The sequence below is a fragment of the Sminthopsis crassicaudata genome, chromosome 3 (assembly GCF_048593235.1).
Source record: "Sminthopsis crassicaudata isolate SCR6 chromosome 3, ASM4859323v1, whole genome shotgun sequence".
In the NCBI taxonomy this organism is placed as follows: Eukaryota; Metazoa; Chordata; class Mammalia; order Dasyuromorphia; family Dasyuridae; genus Sminthopsis; species Sminthopsis crassicaudata.
In genome coordinates, this window is record NC_133619.1 from 248,114,586 (window position 1) to 248,126,789 (window position 12,204).

At 34.0% G+C, this 12,204-nt stretch overlaps 1 protein-coding gene across 3 annotated transcripts in view; it reads right to left on the bottom strand.

Annotated features, from left to right (window-relative positions):
• VWA3B (von Willebrand factor A domain containing 3B) overlaps positions 1–12,204 on the bottom strand; it is a 200,918-nt gene that overhangs the window by 172,365 nt on the left and 16,349 nt on the right. For all 3 annotated transcript variants that reach the window (XM_074300331.1, XM_074300333.1, XM_074300336.1), the window contains exons 4-6: positions 9,205–9,299; positions 6,893–7,143; positions 4,229–4,388 (exon numbers count right to left, since the gene is read on the bottom strand). In XM_074300331.1, the coding sequence (XP_074156432.1) occupies positions 4,229–4,388; positions 6,893–7,143; positions 9,205–9,299 (506 nt within the window). The remainder of the gene's footprint in view (positions 1–4,228; positions 4,389–6,892; positions 7,144–9,204; positions 9,300–12,204) is intronic.

Consider the following 12,204-nt stretch of genomic DNA (forward strand, 5'->3'; position numbering starts at 1 on the left):
GGGAGGTGGAAAGGAAAGTGGGGTTGATCAATCCTATAATACCAGCTTTAGAGGGTTATTGTAAAATTTAAATGAAAAAATATTAGGGCTTCAAATTTCTAAATACTCAATAGAAAATAGATATTTATTATCTGATAAATTTTACTATAAACTTTTCTTCAAAAGACAAGTAAACAATTCCATAAAGATCATCTGTGTTATCTAAGATCAATATCAATCCCCACCCCCACCTCTCCCAATTAAAATAAATAATTTTAAATTGTTGTGTATCCCAAAATCAAGTAAAGACCAAGAAATCCAGGAAAACATTGACCATTCTTGTAATGTTTCCAAAGTTTCAAATATTTCTCTTAATCACTGGATAGGCAGAAAAATATTAAAGAATAAAACAGTCTGGAAATAATAGGAAGGGCACATTTTATATTCTGAGGATGAAAGGATTCTGTTATGTCTCATTTGACCACCATAAAAAATCACAGACACTAAAATGGCTCCAGTTTCTACTTGAGATACTAATATTTGTAGATCATCTTGAAATGCTGCATCATGAGAAAAATGACATAGGGAAGGATTACGTCTACTCAAGTTTCTAAAATTATACTCAGTCAGAGGTCAGACACCTGACATGTCTCCCCGGCCATCTGTGTGGCATTTTCCCTGTAGCTGACAGGGCTTTTAATTCCATTATTGTCAGTCTGGAGGCCATATAAATTATAGGCAAGTATGTAGATAGGTTTTCATGCCAGAAAATTTTTGCGTGCAAATTTATATCACACAAGATTAGCAAGGCCAGCTTTTTTGCTCTGTAAAAAGCTGCAAAAGTTTAGAGTTCTTTTTGCAGACATTCCTTTGCCCTGAGAGTCCTTGAAACTAAAAATTACCGTAGCCAGCATCACAGCAGGTTCTCCTGCTCTCCTTAGGTTTCTCTAAGGTTACTCACTATTCATGAAATTCTTTTTGGTGCTTCTCCACCACATGCAGTAATAACTGGCACTTGAGAGACTGAGTTATAGATTTTCTATGAAATATCTTTTTCACTCTGATTGAGATTCCTTGCCCCTGCTCCCCAAATGTTTCCTGTATATATTTCCCACCAATACATAAGCAATACCAGCCAAGTTTGTCTCCACAAAACATTAAGAAAAGTCAACCTTCTGCTAAGATGTTCATATCCTATAGAAATAATTGTGGGATGATCTATCTGTGGTACTGCCTAAATTCATTAACATTGGTAACAGAGCTGATGGTATCCTTTGCATCGCCTTTTTTAAAAATCTATTTTTAACTTAAATTCAAAATGACCAAATTTTTTTTTTAAATGTCATGTACACAGCACAATACAAAAAGAGGATTCATCATGAAACCATGAATCTCCATTTCACTTTTTACAAAAAACTACCCTGCTTTTCTGTTCTTCTGAGTTTTCTTTTGTTCTTTGATGAACACTGCCTTCCTCCCCCTCCCACCCTAGAGGTCACCTTAAGATACAGATACGTGTATTAAATAAATGTGTGTGTATATAAAATCATATTATAAATACTTCTATTTATCGTTCTTTCTGTGGAAGTAGATAGCATTTTCCTTCACAAGTCTTTTACAATTGTTTTGAATATTATACTCAAAATAATTTAATCATTCACAGTTGTTTTTTGAACAATATTGCTATTTCTATGTACAATGATCTCTTGGCTCTGCTCACTTCATTCTTCATTATTTCATGCAAGTCTTTTCATGTTGTTCTATAATCAAACACCAATTATTTCTTATAGCATAGTATTTCATCACAATCATATATCACAATTGACAAGCATCTTCTCAATTTCCATTTTTTGCCACCAGAGAATTGCCATAAATAATGTAAAAAAAATAGGTTATTTTCCTTTTTCTCCAGAGTAGATAGTGCTTTTTCTGGGAAGCAGATAGTGGTATTGCTCTATCAAATGGTTTTACTGTGATGATGATGACCTTAATCAATTCTCCTACTAGTCTGAAATCACACAGATAAAGTTACAAGGGGAAAAAGGGAGTTTTGTACCATTATGTTGTAGGAATTTGTGTTATACCCCTATATTATGTCTGAATTCATAGAACTAAATTTGGACATTTTATCTAAGACCTGGAGACGACACTGAATTCTCTTTATTTTTCTGGTGGTTTTGTTTGTTTGTGCCTTCTTTCACAATATGACTAATAAGGAAATATATTTTACATGACTGCATATATATGACATTCAAATTGCTTACTGTCTCAGAGATAGGGAATTACAAGGGAATTTGGAAGTCAAATTTTTAGAAAATAATTTAAAAATTCTTTTGACATGTAATTAAGAAAAATAAAATATTATTAAAGTTAAAAAAGAAAAAGAAAAAAAATTGCTCTAGACTTTACCATCCTTCCGTGCTAAGTAAGGAGGTAGGCCAGTGGATAGAGAGTTGAACTTCAAGTTTAAACCTGAACTTGAGAAAGACCTGAATTCAAACCCTGTCTTAAGACATTTACTAGTGAGACCATTAGTTGGTATAGTGAATAGAGCACCAGCCCTGAAGTCAGGAGGACCTGAGTTCAAATCTGACCTCAGACACTTAGCACTTCCTAGCTGTGTGACCCTGGGAAAGTAGGATAAATGGGAAAAATATGATGGTGATACTTTCTCTCTTCTTTTACCCTATCCATTCTCAAAAGTGTTTTGCTTATGACTTTACGTCCCTCAAATTACTCTCTCTTCTATCAACTACCCCACTCCACCCTTCTCTTATCATCTTCCTTTTCTACTTTTTTCTGTATGGTAAGATAGATTTCTAAATTCAACTAAGTTGTGCATATTATTCCCTCTTTGAACCAGTTCTGGTGACAGTAAGGTTCATGCGCTTCCCCCGTTTTCACTTCTACTGTTAAATATCTCTTTCAGGCTGTCAGATGATTTATCCTATTCTACATCTTCCTTTCTCCTTCTCCCTATGCATTCTTCTTCCTCATCCTTTATGTTTTAATTCTGGGAGGGAAATGAAAAAGGTATACATTTAAAATATAAATGATATAAAAATTAAAGATATAAAAATTGTTTTTAAAAATCCAGACACAAATAAACTTTATATATGCAAATGACATTTTTACCTACATTAGCAATTTTTTAAGATTTTCCCAAGATTGGAATGAGGAGGGAAAAGATCAAGGAAATGTGATCTCTTAGATGAAAAAAAAAAAAAAAAAAAAAAAGGCACAAATTTTTTAAGGATTCCCTTATTCCTTCATACAACTCTTATTTTAATTCCAATTAAATCAAGGAAATTTATACTTCAGTGGTACCCATTTGATCTTTCTTGGGAACCATGCTTATATTCGAGATAGACAGGAACATTCTCCATGGAAAAATTCACACTTAGAAGTATCATGTAATCTCTTGGATAATTTTTCAAGGCAAATTTAATCACCTATTCCCTTTAAATTTGTCATTACTGGAGTTTTCCCCTTCTCTCCTTTATGCATTCTTATGAAATTATCATAGTTTGCCTCTAGCTCCTATGTCAGAAATATATGATAGTAAAGTTACTCTTTATTTAGAAAACTTAATTTACTGTTTTAAAATATGTATTAATAATAATAACACATTTATATGGTGCCTTAAAGTTTACTAAAGCAATTTCCCCACAATAACCTTTTAAGATATGCAGTAAATGTTCTATGTCCATTTTACAAATAAGTAAAGAAAAGTTTATAAAGGTCAAAGTGATTTTGTCCAAGAGCTATACAAATCACATTAGACAGTTCCCTAGGAGATTCAATTTATAAGTAAAAGCTGGAGAGGGAGTAGATACAGAGGGGGGGTCTTCACACTTCATTATCCATTGGAATAGCAGTAAGGGGTTAGGTGATTCTTTGCCTCAATAGCTACTCAGCATTATTCACTGAATAGGTGTGACCTCAGACAAATTAAGACCTGTTGAAGACCTTAGCTTAAAATGATCAAGGTCTCCCATTGCATCCAGGGACATCTCCAGTCATTCTGATCCTTATCTGACCACAGGACCCAATGGCTGGGGGGGAGGGGAGGAAACTGAGGCAGGTGACCTTGCACAACCCTCCCTCATTTAAATCCAACTCACTTGCATGTCAAGAAGATGGAGATCTTAGACAGTTTGCAGAGACATGGAGATCCCAGATAAAAGGTACCAGGCTAAAGAAAAACTCCTCCCGTTCCATGATTAGTTTGCCATGTATACACACTTACTGAATCATCTTTTTTAGCTTCATGAAAAGCATTGATAGCACTATTAGGAGTCACAGGAGACTTGCACTCCAGTTTCTTAATCCACTTAATAGCTGAGTTTATGTAATCCTCACTGGCAAAGACAGATTCACACTGCCACTTGTTCATTGTCTGAGCAGCTCTGGGGGAAAAAAATCACAATGGAGGGAAGTTTAGCAATCATTCCAGCAGCTATGTGGATCATTCTTTGGATTAGCAGGATACTAAAAAATACAGCACAAATTGCTTTCACCATATTTTATCCCTTTTTCAGGGAGAAAGGAAGGAAGGAAGGAAGGAAGGAAGGAAGGAAGGAAGGAAGGAAGGAAGGAAGGAAGGAAGGAAGGAAGGAAGGAAGGAAGGAAGGAAGGAAGGAAGGAAGGAAGGAAGGAAGGAAGGAAGGAAGGAGATAACTATAATGTTGTGACTAATAAAAAAATCCACCTTTAAAGCTTTGCACCATTCGAAGGCACATAATAGCCCTTTAATAAATGTTTACTAAATAATTGGCTGAAGCCATAAAATAAAATAATTATCAATATAAGATAACATTTTAATGACAGGAAAAGATCCATAAAATACTATAATACTCACAGGAGTAATATTCGTAATAAAAGAAATGTAGATACAAACTAAGTGCCCCATGATTAGTGAATGGTTATACTAATTACATTAAATGAATGTAATGGAATAATATAGTGGCATAAATCAATCAATGATTAAACAAATTTTAGAAACAGCAAGATTTATATGAAATAATCTAAGATGAAGAAAGCAGAATCAAAAAGAACATTATACAGTTTATTCCAGTTAAGAACAATGGATAATGTACATGCAGTTGGCAAACTATAAGAATAGAAAATGACATATCATCAGTTGCAATTACCCAATTGTTTGTGCTGAATTGTTTTCTGGGAAGGTATTCATTATGTGGGTGGTTGGGTGTGGAAGGGGAAGGGTATTTGAACATTTGTTTCTAATGTCTATTTTGTTAAAAACAAAATGTCATATTGTATTTAACATATACTTTAACATATTTAACATGTATTGGTCTACCTGTCATCTGGGGGAGGGGATGGGGGGAAGGAGGAGGAAAATTGGAACAAAAAGTTTGGCAGTTGTCAATGCTACTCATGCATATATCTTGTAAATAATAAGCTATATAAAAAATAAAAGAAATGACCAAAAAATGTGTTAGTATTTTTGAGGACTATATTTTTATTAGTCTTTGGATGATGCAATTTAAAGCAGTAAATTCTAACCATGAGAGACATTTTAAGACCAGATCCCAAAGCACCACAAGATATGTAATTTCAAAGTCTTCCACAAGTTGTATAAAGAGTTAAATATCTGAGAAGTAACTTTCATGTGAATACAATATTTCAATAGTGCTATAGAAAAACAAAGGACTTGGAACACAAATGCTGTAATCTTTTGAGTTTGGGCTAGGCAATAACAGAACCCATAAAGAAAGAAAATGACAATTAACTTGCAGTATTTTACATTCACAATTTTAAATATAATCAACTCAATTTTTCACTTAGAGTAATGTTAGTCATAACTGCCGTTTTGATTCTATTCATTTTACTCTGCATCAGTTCAGAAAACTCAAGGTTTCTCTGAAATCTTCATTTCTTCAGTTTTTGTGGGACAATGTTATTACATTATATACCTATAACACAAATTGTTTGGCCATTTCCCTAATCAGTGGATTTCTAGTTCTTTTATATAATACAAAGTATTGCTATACTTATTTTTGTACACGTAGATGATTTCCCTCTGTCTTTGATGTTTTTGGATAATATGGCTACTGGAGATACTATTAGGTCAAAGGGTATATATAGTTTAGTGGCTGTAGTTTCAAATTGACTTCAAAAGAGTCCACTAAAGGCATATATTAGCTCATGCTAATTTTTCAAGAAATTTGTCAGTTAATAAAATAAAAGTGGGTGTAGCTGGATGTATTAGAAGATTTCAGAAAAAAAATTCTTTTTGTTTTTATTTTGCTTTGTTTTTTACCATGGAGGAAACTTGACTTTGGAGGTATAGGAATGGGAAGGAGTCGATGAAGAGACAAAAAAGAAGAGATGGGTGAGAAAAGGGAAAGTGAGAAGATTCCTTTAAACTCTGAGGTTTTGTGACCCTACTTTGTCCTTAGGTAATAGCTCATCACTGGAGGTAACTCTCTTCCAGTAGTGCTGATTGTACCCATCCAATCATTCATGCAACTTTTGTCCATGTTTCACCATCAATTTTTCACAGAGGTCCACTCAATATATTGAGGACTTTCTTCTCTATCTCTTGGTAGGTGTGGGTCCCAATAGAATATGATAGCTCCATATTTGCTATCTTTTACTCTTCCTGTGTGATCAGCCCATGTTCTTCTTTGGTCATATTTCTTTTTACCTTATACATCTTTCATATTGATTTTTCAGTATAGTTTTCCATTAACTATCAGTTGGCAGACTATTCACTCACCATGCATCTCTCCCATAGCCTTTTAGTTGTCCCATAGCTTCAATTCAGTTTAATTTAGCAAGCAATTATTATTGTTGTTGTTTTTATTATTAACTTTGGCCTCTTCACTAAAATGCATGTGTAAATTCTTTCTTCAGATAATTATTAGTGAAAATGGAATCAACTTACCGTATGAGGTTAAATCTGGTCAAATGAGCCACCTGCTCTTCAATGACCATTATGAGAGCATCTTTGCAAAGGCTAAATTCCTCTTCAGTCAGAGAACCAAAATCTAGCACTATGGTGATACATTTGTCCAAGATTACACCAAAAATTTGCCGGCTTCCACTGGTCAACCAAGTCATCCTCTCTTTGAAGCACTCCACAGCATCATTTAAATGCTTTAGAAATGGATAGATCGTCTCAGTTTTTGCTATCAGCTTTAAATAAAAGCACAAAGAAATACTACCATCAAGATAAATTCTGGAATCTTGGGGTTATCTTAGTAATCATCTTATTAGACCAGGAGTTATCATCCCATTACCTCTATCTATGAAATCACCTAAGTCAAACAATAAATAAGAAAAAAATTTTTATATATATATATATATATGTATATATATATATATCACTTGAAGGATTATAAAAGTTCACAATAGAGGTAAATCTTACAAATCAGTCAACTGAGTTTAGAAAAATGAAAGAATACAGTGTAAGAGCTGGGATTTGGGCAAATAATGCACTAGAAAATCTTATATAATCCCAAAATGTTTCCATTTTTCATAGCAAATATTTAAGTCAACAAAGTATTAAGAGTCTGTAGGAATTGATTTGTCATGTAGAAATCATAGTCACATACTTAAAAGTTGGAATGGACCTTTGAAGTCCTATTATTCAGCCCTTTCATCTTACAAACAAGGAAATTGATACCTTTATGGAGGGATAAAGTTCAGTATTTTTTTCCTCCCAATATGGTACTCTTACCAATAATATGCTAGCCTAGCATATTGCCTTACCCTAAACTTAACAAATGACTGTTGAGTAAAATGTAATTTTATTGAATCATAGCATTTAGAGCTAAAAGGGAACTTAAAAGACATTTTATCCATTTCCTCCTTTTTTATAGTTGGAGAAACTGAGGCCTGGCAAGGTAGAACATCTTGCCTAGGGTTACACATGTAATAAATAAATAGAATTCAAACAACTTTTCCATCTGCAAATCCAAGACTCTGCACTATAGTATATTGTTGGCAAACATCTATAGATGTGAGCATAAAGACCATTATTATGGACATAACTTTGATCAAATACAATTGTGCAGTAGCTTAGGAAATGGAATTATGCCACATATCAAGTACCTACCTTAAAAGATATTTTAATACCTCAATAATTATTTTATTATTTTTTGCTAGGGACAAAGAGAAGCAATGTGGTCAGTAGAAAGTGCAATCACAGACTTAGATGGGGAAGGCTCCTCAAAGTTCTAATCCAGGTGCTTTATGTTACAAATAAGGAGACCTTAAGGATTACATATTTTCCAAAGTCACACAGGTAGTAAATGGCAAAACAAATTCAAATGCAGCTTCTGTGATTACGCTCCTGGAACTCTCTCTCAATTGTACCTCAAGAGTCAAAGGGTATAATGATCTTGTGATGGAGAGCGCCTTCTGCACCTAGAGAGAGAACTGTGGGGATGGAGTGAGGACCACAACATAATATTTTCACTCTTTTTGTTGTTGTTTGCTTGCATTTTGTTTTCTTTCTCATTTTTATATGTTGCATTGGATAGGGAGATGAGCCTGGAAGCCTAAGACCTAAGTTTAAAAGTGACCTCAGATATTTACTGGCTGTGTTACCCTGGGAAAGTTATTTAACTCCATTTGTCTCTGTTTATTTTTCTGTAAAATAAGCTGTAAAAAATGTAAAAAAAAATCTGAGTATCTTTGCCAAGAAAGCTCCAAATGGGATAACGAAGAATTGGACAAGACTGATCAAAAATGCCCCAAAGATGTACTACTTACTCAAAATGCTTTGATCCTCCCTTGCTGTGGGAATACTGATGAAGTTACCCACTGAATGAGAGGAAGAATGGTGTTGTATAAAAAGCACAGGATGTAGAATCAGCAAAGCATCAAGTCTGAATCCTGCCTCAGATACTTTCTAGCTGTCTGACCCTAGGCAAGTTATTTAAATCTATTTGCCTCAGTTTCCTCATCTGTAAAATGAGTTGGAGAAGGAAATGACAAACCCTTAAGTATCTTTGCCAAGAAAATCCAAATAGGATCACAGAGAGTCAAACATAACTAAAATGACTAAATAACAATCTTTATGTGATAAATGAAATAAAAATACATTATGAATCAATGTTTTGAGACAAAAAATTCTTTGATAAAACTTGTTTGCCGTTTGTACTTGTTTACCTGGATCCTGTCTCAATATCCCATTCCCCAAACCTCATCATCTCTTAATGAAAGACAATACATATCAATAAGCTCATTTACCCTGTAAACTGTGCCATCTTCTGCTTTACAGAATTGACGAAATAGACCATTTGCATATCGGGAAGCCACAGTTCTCCCTATTGAAGATACATAATCTGCATTTTTAAGGAAAAATACAAATTGGGATGAATTATTTTTTCTTCTAATTTTTTTCTTTGTCATAGTTTAGACAACCCCAATATGTTAATGCCTTATATTTTGTCCTAAATAATAATAATAATAATAATACAATTCAAGGGTATATACAAACATAACCATTTTTGAACCTGTAATTTTTCTGTGTATGTGAACGTTAAACATAGCTAATCACTTGATTTAGAATTTTAGAATTCTAAAGTTAGAGAGAAGTTAATCTAAGCCTTATGTTTTGCAGATGATCAATCTCCAGAGTCACTCTGTCCTCCAAAGTCATCATCCACTGAAAGGACAAAAGTCAGGATGGCTGCCAATGATCCAGAATGCAGTGGATGACCTCTGATGTCTGAGCAAGCTCTCGGCACTCCACATTGCCTGCTTCAGCTATCTTAATGTCTGTTGGAACAGCAGCTGTTCTCATCCATCCATTCCTCCAGGAAAAAAAATCTTCACATATTTGAGCAGACATGCTCCTAACTTACTAGCAAGTCTGAGGTATGTTGGTTACCCTCAGCCTGGTTAAGCCCATCTGAGAGAGTGTTTATCCAGATGTGGCCATTGTGCATGCTGTTTCTTGAATAAAACAGGTGGACACCCAAGGTGGATAAGCAGCCCTAAAAAAGTCTCAACAAGTCCTCCAAACATAAGCCCTAGTTCTCTTGAATACCCCATACACCCCACTTTTTCTGCTTCATTTTTTTATATAGCATTAATCATTGATTGGGTATTGCTTCAATCAAACTGAAACCTGTTAAAGACCTTAGCTTAAAAAGACCCAGGTCTCCCAATGCATCCTGAGCCATCCCCAGTTCTCCTAATCTATACCCAACCACTGGACCCAGATAGCTCTGGGAGGGAAAGTGAAACAGGTGACCTTGCACAGCCCTCCCTTACTTAAATTCATGTCATTTGCATGTCACAGCATCACCTCTCTGATATATCATGGTCCTCTTTGAGAAGGTAGGATAAACAATACCAACTCACTTAAGTCACAAACTATGTTTGACTCAATTTTCTCAACTATGTAAGTAGGATAATTACAGCAACTCCTCAAAGTTGTTTTGAAGCTCAAATGAGATAATACTTATTTAAAGGGCTTGGCACATAGTAGGTATTTTATAAATGCTTATTTCCTTCCCCCTAGTGCTTTTTCTTGGGCTGATTAAAGCACAAGCTTCAATGGATAATCAGAAATTATATTTAACTTGGAAGAGTTAGTCAAATTTGGGCCTGGTTTTCAGTACCAAAAAAAATTTAATCTCAAATATATATATTATACCTTAGGGAACAATAGCATGGAGGGCTAGACTTGGAGGAAGGAAGACTTGATTCAAATTCCATCTTACTAGCAATGTGAGCCTGGGCAACTCACTTAACCATTCTGAGGCATACTTTCCTCATCTGTAAAACGTACCACCAAAAGTGTCAAGCATTTATTCTGAGAAGGTTTTTAAAAGTTATTTTAAAATTAATATTAAGCTTCAATTCTAATAAAGTCCTCACAGGCCCATGTAGACCTATGTAGAGCTTTAAACTATTTTGCTTTTTTTTTTTTTAAATATACTTACACATTTCAAGAAAATAAATCCATCAATATTATTGTTTTATAAAAAACAATCAGTAGGATGATTTCAGAGAGGTCTGGAGAGATGTACATGAACTGATACTACGTGAAATGAGCAGAACCAGATCATCATTGTACACAGCAACAAAAAGATTATACAGTAATCAATTCTGACAGACATTGCTCTCTTCAACAATGAGATGATTCAGGTCAATTACAATAGTCTTGTGATGAAGAGAACCATCTACATCCAGAGAGAAAACTATCGGGACTGAGTGTGGATCACAACATAGCATTCTCACTCTTTTTGTTGCTATTTGCTTGCATTTCATTTTCTTTCTCTTTTTTTTCCTTTTCTATTTGATTTTTCTTGTGCAGCAAAGTAATTGTATAAATATGTCTATATTGGATTTAACATATATATGTATATACATATATGTGCATATATATGTATATGCATATATATATATGTATTACCATGTTTAACATATATTGGATTGCTTGCTATCTAGGGGAGGGGGTAAGGAGAAAGGGGGAAAACTGGAACACAAGGTTTTGCAAGGGTTAATGTTGAAAAATTATCCATGCATATCTTTTGAAAAATAAAAAGCTTTAATAATTTTTTTTAATCTATCAAAGGCAGTTTTTGGTTTTGTTTTTTTTTTTTTTTCAGTTTGAGACTGTTACAAATATTAAGGGGGGGGGGAGGTAGGAACTATACAAAAGCCTTAAACATACCAAGAATTACTAGTACTTAAAAGAGGAAAAATAAGAGTCTTAGGGCTTTATGGAAACTTTAACTCCCAATTAATTTTATTTTTAAATCCAACTCATTTTTTAGTTAAAAAAACAGACTCTCCAAGGAGTAATAACCCATCAAAGTTTATTTGACTAGTTGGTGACAGAAGCCATATTAAAATCTAGGTCTCCTAACTCCTAGCCCAGAGCTCATTCTTACTGTTTCTCTAAACCCTATTCTGACCCAGGAGTTGTGGAATCATTTCCTCCCTTCTAATTTTTGATATCATATTCCCAGAATTGAGAGAAGAAAAAGCCAGAAATGGGTCAATGTTTTTCCCTTTTTTCCTTTAATTCTCTGATTCTTTTTAATATTTTGTGGATACAAGTGCAGTATTTTGGTTGTCCATTTATGGTCATTTCCCACTCTTTTTCTTCCTTTTAAAAATTATTTAGTTTTAATATTCTTTTTGTTTTAAATTTTGAGTTACAAATTTTCTCCATTCCTCTCATCCTTTTCTCTCCCACTGAAAAGGCAAGATGATATCAATTATTTATACCAG